Source organism: Hibiscus syriacus, unplaced genomic scaffold, assembly GCF_006381635.1.
Source record: "Hibiscus syriacus cultivar Baekdansim isolate YM2019G1 unplaced genomic scaffold, ASM638163v2 tig00111132_pilon, whole genome shotgun sequence".
Lineage (NCBI taxonomy): Eukaryota > Viridiplantae > Streptophyta > Magnoliopsida > Malvales > Malvaceae > Hibiscus > Hibiscus syriacus.
The window spans coordinates 1,150,498-1,168,882 of record NW_024062992.1 but is presented as its reverse complement, the minus strand read 5'-3'; the positions used below and the strand labels follow the sequence as shown (position 1 = coordinate 1,168,882).

At 35.2% G+C, this 18,385-nt stretch overlaps 1 protein-coding gene across 3 annotated transcripts in view; it reads right to left on the bottom strand.

Moving 5' to 3' along the window:
* Positions 1-6,457: 6,457 nt before the first annotated feature.
* LOC120154554 (amino acid transporter AVT1C-like) overlaps positions 6,458-18,385 on the bottom strand; it is a 30,304-nt gene continuing 18,376 nt past the window's right edge. Inside the window, exons 3-15 of one of the 3 annotated variants that reach the window (XM_039166263.1) lie at positions 11,779-11,850; positions 11,502-11,699; positions 9,772-10,091; positions 8,989-9,203; positions 8,772-8,795; positions 8,303-8,483; positions 7,871-8,090; positions 7,542-7,677; positions 7,436-7,455; positions 7,176-7,321; positions 6,957-7,000; positions 6,800-6,862; positions 6,458-6,625 (exon numbers count right to left, since the gene is read on the bottom strand). In XM_039166263.1, the coding sequence (XP_039022194.1) occupies positions 6,527-6,625; positions 6,800-6,862; positions 6,957-7,000; positions 7,176-7,321; positions 7,436-7,455; positions 7,542-7,677; positions 7,871-8,090; positions 8,303-8,483; positions 8,772-8,795; positions 8,989-9,203; positions 9,772-10,091; positions 11,502-11,683 (1,650 nt within the window). In that variant the 5' untranslated portion in view covers positions 11,684-11,699; positions 11,779-11,850 and the 3' untranslated portion in view covers positions 6,458-6,526. Of the gene's footprint in view, positions 6,626-6,799; positions 6,863-6,956; positions 7,001-7,175; positions 7,322-7,435; positions 7,456-7,541; positions 7,678-7,870; positions 8,091-8,302; positions 8,484-8,771; positions 8,796-8,988; positions 9,204-9,771; positions 10,092-11,501; positions 11,700-11,778; positions 11,851-18,385 lie in introns of those variants that run through there. The other 2 variants (XM_039166264.1, XM_039166265.1) reach the window with 2 other exon arrangements.

Genomic DNA, 18,385 nt, shown 5'->3' with positions numbered 1-18,385 from the left:
GGTACTACAAGAAAAGAAACCATGCAGGTATTATTTCTTTAAATTCGTAACTTATCATATATTTTACTAAGTATTATTTATTTAAATTTACAGGAACATTGGAGCATCGTGTTACACCATGGACTGAAAAAAAGATAACGAAATGTGTTGTGAAGCTAACGTCATGGAGAGTTGAACCATGTTCAAACACTTTGTTTGAAGTACTGGATAATAACTTAAATGGGCTTGTCGATCTAAATGCAAAGACGTGTAGTTGTATGAAATGGCAAACATCTGGTTATCCGTGTGGGCATGTTATAAAAGTTGCTCTTCATCTAAACCAAGATGATTCAAGCGCATACGCTATTGATTGCTACACTACAGAAGTATATCGACAGACTTATGTCGAGATTATCTACCCTATTCCACATCCTTCTGAATGGGACATACCAGATGACTTACAAACAGTTTTGCCACCAGCCATGGACAGAAGGCTACCTGGCTGACCAAAAAGTCACGATCGTATACCGTCTAAGGGTGAAGAGAAGAAGAGATCGACATGTAGTCGGTGCAAGGAAAGTGGTCATACAAGGTTGACAAGTGGATCACCAGTGCCATCACAATCATCTTTTCCTCTACCAAAATATGGATCCTTATCAAAATCCAAAGCTCATATGGTGTCAAGAAAAAGGCAATCAAAATCGCAATCAAAATCAAAATCCCAATCACAATCGGCTTCACCTTTTGGGACTATTAACTTAGGTGTTTTTTAAATGCAAACATTGTATTATGTGTAAACTTTTAACATTTTCAGTTAGGCATGTATTAGTAACTTGAGTTTGAACATTGCTATTATCTGTTTAGTTGTTATCACTTATTACACATTGATTTGAATATCACAACGCGAATTTGACTATTATGTGTATTTTATGTGTAAACTTTTAACATTTTCAGTTAGACATGTATTAGTAACTTGAGTTTGAACATTGCTATGATATGTTCAGTTGTTATTACTTATTACACATTCATTTGAATATCGCAACGCGAATTTGACTATCGCAACACGAATTTGATTATCGCAACTCAAAAATCGCAACGCGAATTTGACTATTGCAACACGAATATGACTATGGCAACGCAAAAATCGCAACGCAAATTTGTCTATCGCAACGCGAATTTGACTATCGCAACGCAAATTTGATTATCGCAACGGGTATTTGACTAACGCAACGAGAAAATCGCAACGAAAATTTGACTATCGCAACGCGAATTTGATTATCGCAACGGGTATTTGACTATCGCAATGAGAAAATCGCAAAGCGTATTAGACTATCGCAACGTGAATTGACTTTCGCATTGTGATTTTGTCTTTCGCATTGCGATTTTGAGTTTAGCGTTGCGAAAGTGTACCTCCAACAGGTCTTTTGCCTTCAATATGATGCAGATTGAAATCAACAAATCAACTTTTACATTTCAATCAATTAAACAAGCACAAATAAGAATTATTTACACATCAATATTAAACAAATCAACTTTTATAAATCAATTTTTATAAATCAATTAAATAAGCAAAAAATGATAATAATTCTTATTTTCCTCATCAATTAAACAAATATGACTTTTAAGAATCAATTAAACAATAAAAAAAATTGTACCCCATACAGTTGTTTATGCACTCATACATCAATTTCACGCAGCTCACTTCAGGATTAACCTGCTGAAATCAAACATTTGCTCAAATAACACTTTCTACACATCTAAAACCAACAAAAAAAAATTATTATTGAATTCTAGGTACTTAACAACACTTGCATTTGACTTACAAATTGTTTATGGACACTTTCATAATGCGGATGCAGGTAGGTAGCGTCTCACATATATCGCTCTAGCCATAAAATGCCGAAACCACAAGCCTACTGCACCTCTATCTCTATCGGTGGGAGGTAGAAACTGTGTACTTCCTGTCGTCAAACACTCCAAGCACATGCATACGAGAGGACCACAATCCCCTATGGCTTCCGGCATTTGTTGTGGCGCTGTCTCGTCTCTGATAACTGTAACATTGAACTTCTTTGGCTTCTTGTTTCCAGAATAAGTCCAATAATTAATCGCATCCAAGAATTTAGCCAAATGAGAGCTCCATCCCTTAATAATATCTCTCAAATCAGACAATGATATGTAATTTATGATGTTGTCATATACTATTGTCTTTAGGGATGGGAGATGAAGCTCGACGAGAAGCCAATGAGTACGTTCCAAAACAGGGATAAACACCTACATCGAAATGTAATAATTCAAATTGTGCACTTATTTATGAACACCTTTAAAATATTTAAACAAATAAATACTAACCTTATCGACCTCCCACCATGCAGGATAAAGTTTAGCTTGTCCATTAGCCAACACATATGATTCCTGTCGTTGATTCTTCAAGTGAACTACGTGAAAAGACGTCGGCATAATTGTATATCGCGTATTTTTTTATTTTTCTTCAATTTCCTTACTATTAGAAGACGTGACACCCATGCATCAATATGTTGTTTTACAAAAAAAGACATATATTAGTGAATTACATAAATTTAAAAAAAATTAATCAAAATGAAATATAAGAAGAAATATAAGACTTACCCCCCATCAAAATAGCCATTGTCTTCAACCCCTAATAACACACCCCACCAAGACCGTTCAATCAATAAATGCATATCATCATTGAGTTTGTATATGTCAGCGTAAAACCCTTGGCTCCGCTCATGTAGATAAAAATCAACTGCGGTCTTAGCCCAAAGGGTATTATCCAGAATTGTTTCCGGTAGTTGTTTCCTCTCCACTTCATCTGCCGAAATGGTACTGGCCGGTAACTTACACGAAAGCCAACAGTCATCCATCATGTCCGGTACGTGAGGGGGTTTCTCAATAATTCGATATATTACGCCGTGTGAATCGGGCTCTAGAATGTTGGGAGGGACCTCTTCAACGATTACAGTGGCCTCTTAAATGATGGGAGGGGACTCTTGAGGGATGATATGGACCTCTTGAACGATAGGGGAGGCCTCTTGAACGATGACAGGTGAGTCGGGCTTTTTCTTACGGATTCTTTGCACTATTGGGGTGAACGGAGACGTAATGACACGTGCACGCCGTCTGATGCATGAACTCTGTCTTGCAAGAAAAACCCGACGTAGAGCATCCACCTTAGCGGGCCGCTAAAAATAAATTAATACATAAATCAGTAAATAAACAGACATGATATTAAACAGTTAAAACAAAGACAAATATATTTCAAACTTGCACGGTATTCACCCAAGTCATTATTCTATCATTGTTCACAAAATGCATCAGATAACATTCCAGAAGTAATCACTTATACATTTAAAAGGATAACATATAGGTTTAGTGCAGGTTCAATGACAACATAAAGAGTAGTAGTTTATTCTTGAAACTTAAATTTTCAACACTGTGAAGTTAGTATTTGTCTTTGTCTTTTGGTTGAAGTAATGCAATTCATTCAAGTTTCAATTTGTAGAAGAAGAATAGAATCTGAAACTTAAAATCGCAACACGAATGACTATCGTAACGCGAAAATGACTATCGCAACGAGAGAATCGCAATGCGATTTCCATTTCGCATTGCGATTCTTTCGTTGCGATAGTCAAATTCGCGTTGTGATAGTCATTTTCGCGTTGCGAAAGTAAACTTTTCTTCTTCTGTAAATTGAAACTTGAATGGATTGCATTACTTCAACCAAAAGACAACCAAAAACAAATACTAACTTCACAGGGTTAAAGAATAAACAGTTTAGCAGTATTGCCACCAATCAGTGGCAAGCTCAACTTCCGTGGGTGTCAGCCTCTGTAATGGAGTGTTGGCCTCCTAACAATATAAAATCTCAAACAAAGTTAAACGTGTACTAGTAATAACTTGTTTATAAACATATGGTAGTATTTGTGTTAACTTACATTATTTATTGTTGTATACGGTAGTAAATCTTCCCATTGCTGCAAGGTCCGTTTCCTCTTCCAGGAAATAGCCCTAGGAATATCATTAGAAGTTTTTAATGCATATGTCTGCATGGCGGGAAAGGTCTCAAATATCCAAATCTACAAACAATATAATAACAAACATTAGTAATTGTTAAATAATTAATTATAATTTTGGAAACATTATATAAAAATTCTTACCTTAAAGGCCCAAATAAAGCCTGACAAAGTGTATTTGGAACTATCGTCACGCAAACTTTTTCGATCATCAAAGGCAGACGACAACTTATTCCATGTAGCTTTCCATAGATACGAACCCCACGGAAACATGTTCCATGCATTTAGGTCCTCTACCAATTTAATTAGATCATTAGGAATAGGTTGTCTGGCCTCTCTGCCTAAAAAGCTGGCATGCAAAAGTATTAGAAGGCATGCTCGGACAACATCGACGTCATCCATCCGAGTAAAATCATCTTTCTTATTCAATAATCTCGTCAAGTCTTCTACGTGTAAATTCGGCTTCTCCATTGACAGCTCAGGAAAAATACGGGATAACCATGATAGGTGGGTAATATGTCTAGTGTACCGACTTACATCATCGTGTCCGAAGCGTAGACCGGTGATTAAGCAAAACTCCTCCCGCCCAAAAACACGTATACGTATGTGGAAAATCAAACCATATCTCTTCATCACGACGTTGTATAGTCTCTGGTAGATCGCTAGTCATGGTTTGAAGAAACAAATGGGTCAACATAGCATCTCCACCCAGATGTTGTACTTTCAGCCATGGCCCGAAGCAAGTATCCTCAAATATTTTTCTTTGTGCAGGTGAAAGCTTCGACGCAATTGTTTTGGCCAGGCTTACTTTATTTCTTAAGGTCAATTGAGCCGAATACAAGTTCTACAAAAGCAATAAACATACCAAGTTAGATATACCAAAAACTACAATGTGAAGATATACCAAGAACAATAAACATAAAGAGTAGTAGTTTATTCTTCAAACTTAAATTTGCAACACTTTGAATTTAGTATTTGTCTTTGTTTTTTTGTTGAAGTAATGCAATTCATTCAAGTTTCAATTTGCAGAAGAAGAATAGTTTCTGAAACTTAAAATCGCAACACGAAAATGAAAATCGCAACACGAAAATGACTATCGCAACGCGAAACTAAAATCGCATTGCGATTCTGTCGTTGCGATTTTCATTTCGCGTTGCGATTCTCGGTTTCAAATACTAAAATTGAAACTTGAATGGATTGCATTACTTCAACCAAAAGACAAAACAAAGATAAATACTAAATTCACAGGGTTTAAAGACTAAACAGTTTAGCAGTATTAGCAGCAATCGAATGAATTTAATAAGCAATCTAAATGAAATGGTTAATCTATTATTGAAATTACCAGTAAACTTATAATCAATTTCAATATGAAAAACCTAATAATAATGCAAAATTTTCAAAATAAAAATAATTAAAAAAAACTAACCCTCGGTGGTTGATTTGGTTGATTTTTCATTTCTGACCGTAAATGATTGTGAGGGTGGCTCTGAGAGATGGAGATAGACGAATTTCGCCAGAGATGGGGACTGATTTCGTCGGAGATGGGGACGGATGTCGCCTTAGAGAGTGAGAGATGGAGATGGGACTGAGTTGTGATTTAGGGTTTTAGGTTATGAGTTGCGATTACAGGATATACTGTGGACGATTCAGTATTCCGATATATTAATATTCGTGTTTGGAATTTGAAAAAAAAAATACGCGTTGCGATAATAATGACGCTTTGAAAATCGCATTGCGATAGTCAGCATCGCGTTGCGATAGCCAGAATCGCGTTGCGATAGTCGGAAAATCGCAATGCGATAGTCAGAATCGCGTTGCGAATCTGGAAACTGATTTGCGATACCGGAGATCGCGTTGCGAATTATCGATCGCATTGCGATTTAGTTGGTCATTTTGGCAAATCCAAAAAAAGTTGGTTAAAATCGTATATTATAAGACATTTTTGGTCACTAAGGTTATTTTCTCTAATATTTTTTGAATCGAGTGACCATATGTTTATAAAATTGAAACAAAAGTGACTATTTGTGTAGTTTACTGCTATTTAATTTTGATTAAATTGTACATATTTAAAAAATAATTAATTAATTTTATTTTATATCTATTTATGGAATATGTAAACATAAAATAATGTTATATTAATTACAGTTTTAATGATTTATAAATTAAAATTAGTATAACACGCCATATATTAAACTAAAGGTAGTGTATAATTTGATAATTATCTTTATATGAATTATATTGAAATCAATTAAAGGATCTTGGAAAGCAAATATTTCATTCCAAAGAAAACGATGAGAAAATAGGAGAATAGAAATAGAAAGGGTCCATTCAAATTGATACGTATTTCGGTCTGAATTGCATAAGAAAAACTATAAATCAAAACTGGATATAGAGAGATAAAAATTCAAGAATTTAAACCAAAATTTTGGAATTGCAGAAGCAGCAAACCATCAAACAAGGAAACTCAAGTTAATTTAAAATTCGCATAATTTTAAAACTAAAAATAAAAACTTTTAGCCTCTCAAATTCTCAATAATTTTGGAGAGTGCTGAGTATGTTCCAAAGACTGATGAAACGACTCCCACTGCGATAACTATAACACAAAGTGATGCCTATACAAAAAAAAAGGAATTTATTATTAAAAAAAGCTGGCATTAAAATAGAAAATAAAACCCAAAAATATAAATTTTTAAATGCAGATAAAAGGAATTCTTCATGAATTAACAAGTATGCAGGTTCGATTTTGAATATTGGATACGAGAATGTGGTATGAGATAGGATCGCACCTGCATACGGGTTACTTTACCCCTCAAGATGCTTAAATAACAAGCTGGGGGAAGTATCAAGGTCTGCCATTCAAGAAATCATCAACAATGCATTAGTCTTCTGTCCCATGCCAACTAGTAATGTACCCAATCGGGGAACGTGTAAAGGTAAACTTACCACAAGCATTGTGAGCAAAGATCCTATTAATGACATGACCAATCCTGCAACAAGTGAGAATTTTTTTTAAATATATAAAACTGCGCGGGTCAATTTCGGTAAACATGTTTATGTCAGACACGTGCCTGTATCTAACACTCACGTATCAACCCAATTGACATTCAATAGCATCCTAGTTAAAGGTCTAGTATCCAAAGAAAACAAAGAAGAGATGCATACCAAAGAAGGGGATGGCGAGACCAACAATCAAGGTGGAGATCACAAGAGATGTTCTAATTAAGATGGCATAAATGTGAGACTTAAGATGGCTCGATGGAGTCAACTCTTCAAGACTCATTGCCACAGGTGACATTGTCAATGCATACGTTCGGTCTAAATTAAGGCAAAACATTTGTTTGTCTTATGAATCCATGAAAAGTTGTCTTATAAGAAGAATTGAATCTAAATCTGATTAATATAAATATAAAAGGAAAGGATATTTGGTAAATGGGTTGACTACCTGCAAAAAGAAAAGAATTGAAGTTAACAGATGGGCTATGAAGGGAAAGTATATAATTATAATGGAAAGTGACAGGGAAAACATACCGTAGTCCATACTGCAATCTTTGAAGCAATGAGATCTTTAGGCATATTAAGCGTAAACTGTGATTCCGTTGCTTCTCCAAACATCATGTAACCCATAACTGCAGTTCCAGCATACAACAATGAACAGATTGCAAAGCTGAAAGGAAACAAACGAAACAAAGATTGATAAGAATTAACATATTTATATGACTTTATGCAGAAATACATGTCATTGATGTCAAAAATGAGTATTAGATAAGGATTGAAGAGAAAACAAAGAGTTCAAGTAATATTTCAGAAAAGTTACAGAATTGAAGTAATATAAATACATCCAAGGAACTCGATTTTACCAGGCCAAAAGGACGGAAGGGAATTGATTAGGCTTTGCCATTGAAATATAGATGTTAGGGAAAACAGCATGTCCTGAATAGCAGTAACCATAGAGCCCAACAGCAACAGGAAGAGTAGCCGCGTTCAAGGGTGTTCCTTTGTTATGGAACCCAACATTGTCGACCAAACCAACCCACAACAAGCAAAGTACTACCATGATTGATGCCACCACCCCACCGGCTGCAAAATAATACACTCAAATCATGTCACAAAGTGTTGCTGAATGAACATGAACCAATAAATCGAACCATTGTTCCTCCAGTAAATCTCTATATCTGTCTGAATATGTATCGGATATGAATACTTGGAGAAAATAAAAAGCTGGATCCATGAATATATCAATGGAATTATAGGTTTTCAGTTTGGAAGCATCATAAATCAATCTGTCTTACCGGAGATATAACTTAGAACACTGAGGTCTCTGAGCCAAACAGTGGGAAGAACAGCAAGGGTCGTCATCAAAGCAAACAGACGTTGTGGGCTTAACTCCAATCCACCCCAACTAACATATGCATTTGGGAATAATGATGCCAAGTTATCACCTTCTAAAATTATATACTCAACACAGCAAGCCTGCACATTTTTATGATTGTGTTAAGAAAGAATTCCTAACTCAAACAGTTCAAGAGCATATCTCCGTCCAATACTCTTGTTTAAATCCGAGTAACATAAAATAAATACTTCAGCAATGAACATGTGCATTAGAGAAAGAAGTTAAAGGAACAAAAAGGCAAAAAAAGTAGGACCCCCTGTTAGGAATCTTTGCTTATATTTTGTCCCCAGTGTGTCTAGACAACTATTGGATTTATCAACAAAAATACAAACAAATACATTCTTTCAGAAAAAGCCAGCTGTGCTTACATAAAGCTCCACGTATAAAATTATCTGCACCATAAAGAAAAAGGGAAATTGGCATCAGTGATCGTTCCGTTTTCGTAAACTAGTGCTTACTTTGTTAGTTTCCCAGTTTTCTTCTTATTAAAAGACAAACTTATGGTCAATCAAAATATTGAGTAAATAAAATATCAAACTGAGGGACTGAATCAATGTAATCAACAAAACGAAGACACAGACTTACAGAGAGGGCAATTCTACCGGTGGTACCGAAAGCAGCTTGACCGATATCGGGGTAAGTTTCGAGGCCAGGTTGACTGTCAAGGCATTGGCGCAAGAGCATGCCAGTGTAAAATGAGAGCAGTGCGAATGTGAATAATATTATGAGCCCTAACCATCCCCCTTCTTTTGCTGCATATGGGGTTGATAGGATCCCCACTCCACATAGCACATTAATCCCTGCATCCAACCCACATTAACAGAAAAATATAAACAAAGCAAACAAAACAAAATGCCAAACAATTCAAGTGACGACGGATACAATAGGAGTAAGCCTAGTTTAGTTTAAATTGAATTGATGTGACACAAGAATTAGCCTAACTTGCTATGTTTTTGTGGTCCACTATTGAAACTCCAGCACCAAGATTAAGTTTGGGAAGCTGTAACAATCCTGACACGGCATCTGGCCTTTTGATAGGCTCAGATCCATGTTTTGAATAATCAACTGAATATAAAAACCATAAAACCAAAGTAAAAATGGAAATAAATAATAAAAAATGAAATCAAAATCAAGTCAAACATTGCTGAATGCTGTTTTCCTCAACAATTTGATCTAATCCATAAACAACAGTTTTCATTAATTGAATTTGAACATGACAGGTCGTATTTGTATTATAATATTTAGATTTGAGATATTTATTGGTTGTGCTATCTTTTATATATAAAATCGCATCCAGACGAAACTAAATGACAGATAAAAGATAAAAAGATAAAAAGTTGGGGAATTGACCAGAGAGTTAAAACTAACCGTTGAGAACAGCTTGACCATAAGAGCACTGTCGAGGGAGTGGAATTTCATGCGAGACTTTGGATGTTTTATCGTCTAGTCTTACAGATTGCCGCCTCGATGGGATAGGAGGCAGCAAGGTGTGAGAGTTTCGCCTATGAGGCTGTACTTGATCATCAACAGTAGGCAGTAATGGCTTCGTCGCTGAAGATAACGATTCCGGAGTGTGTCGTCTGGTTAACGACGATGAGAGATATGAACTGCTTAATCTTGAAAGCGTCGGAGTGCCTAAGAAGCCGATGCCCGGCGATGGTACGCTGCTGTATAAATCAATGGATTGCCTGTCGAGGAAAATTAACAAAAACCGTTAGCACTGGACACTAGATGTTCGAATAAATGTCTTAAAGAAGAGAATTTAAAAAACTAGCATATATTAATTGATTTTAAGTTGAAATTTTATTTCATACACTATTAACGAATTTTAAATTTTTTTATAATTTCAATAATTACAAAATTATTATCATTTCTTAAAATTTTAAATTTGAATATCATATATCCAAAAATAAATAAATATTTAATATTAAATGATTAAAAATATTTAAATCAATAACATATTATATTCACTCAACTCAATAAAATATATTATAAATAATATTGAATGAATGATAAATGACATATAAAAGCATGGATGTACATGAGTCGATTTGGGTCAGATTTTTGGCCCACTGAATCTACCCGAGAATAAGGAATCCTCCAACCGAGATCCAACCCGACTTGACCAAAATAAGATTTCACCCGACCCTATATATAACTTAAAAATCATATCCGATCCGACCCGAAATAATAAAAGAATACTATTTTTATTCAATAAAAACAATTATTTAATTGAAAAAAATAATATATAGAAGTATATTATTGTAATTATTCCTAAATATATAAGGTAAAATTATATATTTTTTCGGGATGAGTCGGATCGGGTATTTTTCACTCTAAACATGAACCCGACCTAACTCAAACATCACATTTTAAAAACTAACCCGACCCGAGCTGAACCTGGATTTAAAAAAAAAAAAACTGACCCGATCGATTCGGGTCGGGTCGTAACCCGTCAGGTTGCCCATCCCTATATAAAAGCCCATAGAGGAGGATTAACGTTTCAACGTGAACAGCTCACAAACCAATTATTGAAAATGGAATTGTTGGCCAAACCGCCAAAATGCTCCAAAACATTCACTTCGTCTCAATCTTATTTAGTACTTGAAGATCCCAATTAACACGAGGCATGTCATACTTGCCCAATTTGTTATATGAGTAGACACTTTGGGATTATCATCTAATTAATAATTGCTCAACTTATTCATACCCCAAGTTGTATCTAAGAAGTTAGCATCCTATACTCAACTAGGTCCGACTAAATTCATAATCAAATTGGATCTCGCCATATTCTCTAGCCATCTATTTTTTATTTATATATTCAAATACAATACTTAAAATTTTAAATAAATATATATTATATTATAATTATTTTAAATTCGTTAAGGAAAATAATGTTATAATTTGAGAGACCAATGTTTCTTCTAGAGTTTTATTAATATAATATATAAAAATTATCTTTGAACTAATATGGATGTGAAGAATAAGAGTGATTAATGTTAAAATATTAAAATTTATCTTTAAACATAAATTATTTTATCATATAGTTGTGATACATTAATAAAAAAATTATGCAGTGAAACGGAAAGGGAGATGACCTGTAACTTTGAGGCCATGGAGTGTTGTAAGAACTGGGTTTATTTTGCTGCTGATTTTCAGCCGATGAATCCGAAGCATCCGATTCATTTCCATCAACTGCTTCTCCGTTGAAAACCTTCTCTTCATCTTCTTCCTCTTCACTCTCTATGTAAAAACTATGATCCGACACTGAATTCTTCATTTTCTTCCCAAGTTTCCTGGAAAAATCAAAACAATTTGGATTAAGAAAACAGTCTACGGAACAGAAAGGAAAAGAAGAAAAAAAATCAGTTTTGCTTACCTGAAATTGAAGTATTCAATAATGTTCTTTATCTGGTGATTTGACTGATCTGGAATGTTGTTTTCAACCTACAAAATGTTTATTAAGCTGCATGAGAAAAATGAAAGGGAATTTGTAAAGATTGTGTTTTCGAAATTAAAATACTGAAAACATCAGTCAAAATGGTTTGCAAATTGTAAAGAATGTGAAGCGTGGAATTAGTTAAGAGTTTGACCCACAGATCATTTGAAATTTTCATGTTTTCATTTGGTTCTTGATTCTGTATGTTCTGTTTGGTTTCTGACAATAAACAAAACTCGGCTAAGTAACCAAAAATCAAACTTTTTCGTTCTCCAACATTTTCCCTTCAGCACAGTTTCTCAGGAATCAAACAGAATCATAAACCAACTTCAAAAATAAGCAAGAAAAAGAATAGAAACCAGAAATTTCTCAACAACACCGAACAGAAACCATTTCCCGTGTCCCTACAAAGATTTAAACTACAAACAGAAATAGGAAGAGTTCTAGATCGGTATGAACGAAGAAGAAGAAGAAATATGGAAAACCAATCACACCTAAAGAGAATGCTTGAATTTGAATTGCTTCTCTCAAATATATAAATAAATAAACCAATAAAGTAATATTTTTTCTTTCTTAAATTTAATTATTTTCCTGGGCGTCATGAAGACAAAAACCCTAATAATTTATTATTTATTTCTTTAATGAAAAATGCAAAGCTGTAAGTCCAATGTATTTTTCCTGCAAAACTTGGTGCCACTCACTACCCGACAACCTTTTCTAAAATTGTCGCACCCTAGGCTAAATTTTTTTAATAAATTTAAGTATAGAATTGAAGTTGCATCAAGGGAGAAATTAAGGACCAAATCGTAAATTTTTAAAAAGTTATAACTTGGTTTTGAAACTTGTGGGAAGTTCATGGACTTAATCCTGAATTTTATCATTTTTTCCTAGTAAGTGCAAAATAAAATATCAAAACCCCTTTTGTAATAATAGAACCAAAAACCATCTCCCCCAATGAACCATGTGTTACCCCAAACCAAGCCACTCCGTCGCTCCGTTCGACCGACAATCAACACGTCGTAACCACCATTCGACTCACCAACTGACGGCAACCAAAACCCCTCAAACCCTTCACCGTGAAATAGCGTCTAACGATGTAATTTTCGACGTAAAGTTTTATCGGTTTCAACTCCCGTCATCGTGCATTTTCGTCGATTTCGGCCAAACCGTCAACTGTCGTACCTCACCTCCCGCGCCATTGAACTCACCATCGCCGTGCACTCAAAACTCGATCGAAATCATCGCATCACTGTTGTTTCATCGTCGTCACTCACCGGCTTGGAAGAGTTAGAACAATTTAAAATTTCGCAACCCGCCATGTTTCATCGAAAAATAACACATGTATAAGACTCTCGAGGTTCCGGTCTACAAAACTAGAAAATTTCACGTCGAACCGATGACCAGAGCTGCCACTGTGCGTGGACGTCATCTGCCATCCAGAGGGTCTGCCAAACCGGTTGAACCGGTTGGACCAGTCTGATCCAGTTAGGCCGGTCCGAGCCGAGTGAGTCGAGTCGAGCCGCCTGGGTGAGTCGTTGACCGTTGACCGACCGTTAACTTTTTCTGGGTACACCTATTATGATGTTTTTAAACGTCATGAGTCCGTTTTTTAGGTCTGTTTCGCCAAATTTGAACTCAATAAGTTGTTTTTCACAGGTTAACCACCTAATTCGATCCGTTTTTCGTAATTAAGCTTTATTTCTAATTAAATTTATGTTATTATGTATCTGAGGAATTATTGGACATTAAATTAACGATCGAGGGCGATCGAATGGAGTTTAAATGTTCGATCGATGGGGTATGAAAATCGAGGTAATACTTTACTACCTATTTACATGCTTTATGGAATATGTTGATAATGGATAAATGCATGGATGTATATGATTGGTCGATTATGCATGGACTCGAACCGAATACGATTTAAGTGATATAAATTGGTTAAGACTCTATTAAATTACATAAAGGAATTGGAATATTGGTAATAAATGAGTTTTAGTACAGTAATTATTATGAAGAGAAAATGATCTCAGATTTATTAATTTCTAATTATTTTCGCTAAAATGTTTAATACTAGAATCACCTGATTATAAAATGATGAAATTGCCCCTATAGGGTAAAAATGTCCGAATTAACCCTCACGGTAAAGGTACCCTGAGAATTCATATTTAATCTGATAAACTATTAATTCACCTATTAAATTCCTGATCTGTTCGGAAAGTCACTGATAATCAGATCTTACATCTGAGAATGTATAATACCTAGAATTATCGTTTTTATCAACAAATACCTAAAGGCTAAAACATCAAAATTATTATTTATGTTTGCATTGTTCAGACAAATTTTAGTAAATGGAAAGACTTGACTGAAAGAAAGGACTGAAATACCATTAACTAAAAAATGACCAAAATACCCCTGAAGAGTAAAATAATCCAAAATATCTCTAAACCCTGGAATGACTAAATTATATGACCTAGTTGAACTGAATGAAAGTATTGTATGTATTCGAATTTTGGAAACGATAGAATTACTTTGGAAACTCCGAAGTGACCGAGATAAACTTGACTACTAAATGACCTAAGTACCCTCAATGACCTAGGGTTAAGTGAGTGACTTGGATAAACCTGAAAACGTTGACAAACTTCTATGATGTACCGTATTCATTCCGTGATGATTTTAAAGATGATCAATTCTACAAGAATTGTCTTTATTAAAAAATGAATACTCTGCGAGTGCAATAATTTGACCGGTTGACATATATCTTTGATTGGACTTGTACATTTCGAGTTAACTTGATATTCCGATAGATCGATACAAATCATAAATGTCATGAATCTTCGTTTCTCCCTTATCAGCTCAAATCACTTAAAACATAATGCCAAAATGCCTCTGATTTCCTTAATAATAGAATCGTTCCTGTTATATCTAGAAACACAAGTTACTCTGATGCAAAGGATTTTGAATACCTTTCTGATTTCATAGTGCCTCTGAAAAAATGTCTGAATACTAAATGATCCTGATAAGTCACGTTCTGAATAACTGATGATCCCCTCAGTTAATGAACTCTTTCAATAATGATTCTAATTTCTGGCATTCTATCGGTAAACTGAAGATCCGTGTTTTCTTTTCGATAAGATTATCAAGTACCTCTGAAATATATATGGAGCCTCTAATGTGTTCCTTGATCATCATAGATATTTTCCCTAATTTTAAAAGTATGACTCTGTTATATGGAATACAATCTTATCTTTGATTTATATTTTGATCTCTGTTCAGATTAATGATATATCTATTTACTGACTAAAATTATTTTTATACGGGGTACTCTGGGACTCTGGTATGACTGAAGACACTGGCAGGTTCAGTCGTTGTTGGTAATTCCTTATTTAGGTTCACCACCGACTGATAATTCATTATGGACCTAAGGCGACTCTTTGATGAGCTCCTGGTCTTAATGGGCCTTGTGGTAAGACCTTATGGACCCTAAGGCACTCCCTTAGGGATGGTGCCACTGCTATGTGCTTTTGGGCAAGACCTTATAGACCTGAGGGCATTCCCCTCAGGTGGGCACCTACGCTTCGGCTAGGGTAAGACCTTATTGACCCAAGGTGATTCTTTAGGTTGGCCCCTATGCCCTTTTAGCCTAGGGAAAGTCCTTATGGATGCAGTTATGGGGAATTGCATATTGGCGTTCGGTTGGAAAATTTTACTATGGTTACTTTTTAAAATTACGTTTTAAACTGCTATTGTTTTAAAAAAAATGATTTGTACATTTTCACTGGTTTTGTGGGAACACACTAGACAACATATTCTGATCTTTTAAACACATTCATTAAACATTTTCTCTGAACTGAAAGCTTACTGTCTTTTACTACTTGAAATATCATTGGGACCTCAGCTTAGCAAAAATCAGTAGATGTCCGAATAAATAAGGAAACATATGCTTATTTGTTATATGTATGTTCTGTAGCATCAATTGGTAGTTTTGTATTATTGAGCTTCCCAAAGCTTACTCTTTGACTCACTATTTCAAGTTAAAAGGATCAAACCAGTGCAACTATCGACATCAGTAAAGGAGTTTCACCAGCGTTGTTTGCAGAGTATGGTGCATGTGATTGGGGGCATGTAGGTGTTATTTTGTTTTATATACGTGTCTGAAATTTGTTTTATTTTCTAAATATCGTTAAATTCTACTTTTGTGTTTATAAATTGTTTTTATGATTTTCCACGTTTTAATAAAAAATTAATTTTTTCAGAATTTTTATGGTGGGTCGTTCCGGTGTCCCTAATTTGACACCTCAGATCAGATTAGGTTATCTGTATCAGCCCGTGAAGTGTTACATTTAGTGGTATCAGAGCCTAGGTTTAGTTAATTTTTTCTAGATAGACTGGCCGGACGAATGTCATATAATGTTTGGTCAGTACATGCCCCTAGACTATAAAAATACTTCTCTAAGCCGAAACTCCAAGGTCAAGTCCCTCTCTGTAACGAGCTAACCTAAGTTTTCTATATGTTAGGACTCAAACTATGCATATAGGAATACTAGTAACGTTTGTCCAAATTCTATAAAGTGCCTCATGAGTAATGTGAGAGTTACTAATCCGAGAAATTCTGACCCGACTCTAGAAATAAAATTGGGAGATGTTACCGCTCTATGAACCTAACCTCATAACCAAGGTTGAATTGATCCCACAAGGATAATTTCGTTCTAATTCTTTTATTGGAATGAGGAAGAGTTATTACAAGAATGTATACTCAGTTGGTTAAAGATTAGTAGATGACACGTACTTCTGAAAAAGCTACTTGAAGATATGGAAGAACTGATGGAAACTTCATTTATGAATTTCTGTGACTTGAGTGAATTTTGATGACGAAATTCATTTAAGGAGAGGAGAATTGTCATACCCCAATTTAGGGGCTAATTTTTTAAATAAATTTAAGTATATAATTAAAGTTGTATCAAATGAGAAATTAAGGACCAAATCATAAATTTTTAAAAAAATTATAGCTTGGTTTTGGAACTTGTGGGAAGTTTAGGGACATAACCCTGAATTTTACCATTTTTCCTGGTAAGTGAAAAATAAAATATCAGAATCCCCTTTATAATCATAAAACTAAAAACCATGTCCTCAGTGAACCTCGTGTTACCACAAACCAAGCTACCCCGTCGATCCGTACGGGCGACGATCAGCACATCGTAACAGTCGTTCGACTCAACAACTGTCGGCAACTAAAACCCCTCACTGTGAAACGGCACCCAACACCGTAATTTTCAACGTAAAGTTTCGTGGTTTTAACTCCCGTCGTCACGAATTTCTATCAATTTCGATCAAACCGTCGACCGTCGTGCCTCACAGCCTGCACCATTGGACTCACCATCGTCGTGCGCTCAAAACCTGATCGAAATCATCATGCCACCGCTGCTCCATCGTTGTCAGTCACCGGCCACCATTAGAAGACTTCGAACAATTTAAAATTTCACAACCCACCATGTTTCGTCGAAAAATAACACATGTATGAGACTCCAAAGGTTCCGATCTACAAGACTGGAAAATTTCACATCGAACCGTTGACCAGAGCCGCCGCACGCGTCGCCCCTTGTGCGTGGACGTCGTCTGCCATCCAAAGGGTTTGGCAAACCGATTAAACCGAATGGACCGGTCTGAACCAGTTTGACCCGGTTGGGTCAGTCTGAGCCGAGCCGAGTGAGTCGAGTCGAGCTGCTTAGGTGAATCGTTGATCGTTGACCAGACATTGACTTTTTCCAAGTACACATATTCTGACGTTTTTCGACTTTCTGAGTTCGTTTTTTAGGTCTGTTTCGCCAAATACAAAACCGATAAGCTGTTTTTTCACTGATTAACCACTTGATTCGATATGTTTTCGCAATTAAGCTCTGTTTTCAATGAAATTTATGTTGTTGTGTATCTCGGGAATTATTGGGCATTGAATTAAAGATCGAGGGTGATCGAATGGAGTTTAAATGTTCGATCAGTAGGGTACAAAAATTGAGGTAATACTTTACTACCTCTTTGCATGCTTTATGGAATATGTTGATAATGGATAAATGCATGGATGTATATGATTGGTCTATTATGCATGTTTGATTATGGATGAACTCCAACCGAATACAATTTAAGTGATAAATTGGTTAAGACTCTATTGAATTAAATAAATGAATTAGAATACTAGTAAGAAATGATTTCTAGTACAGTAATTAATACGAAGAGCAAATGACCTCATATTTATTAAATTCTAATTATTTTCACTAAAAGGTTTAATACCAGAATCGTATGATTATAAAATTATGAAATTGGCCCTGTGGGGTAAAAAAAGGTCCAGACTAACCTTCATAGTAAAGGTACCCTGAGAATCATATTTAATCTGATAAACTGTTGATTCACCTGTTAAATTCATGATATGTTCGGAAAGTCACTGATAATCAGATCTAACATCTGTGAAGGTACAATACCTAGAATTATCATTTTATCAGCAAATACCTAAAGGCTAAAAACTCAGAAGTATTATTTATGTTTGCATTGTTC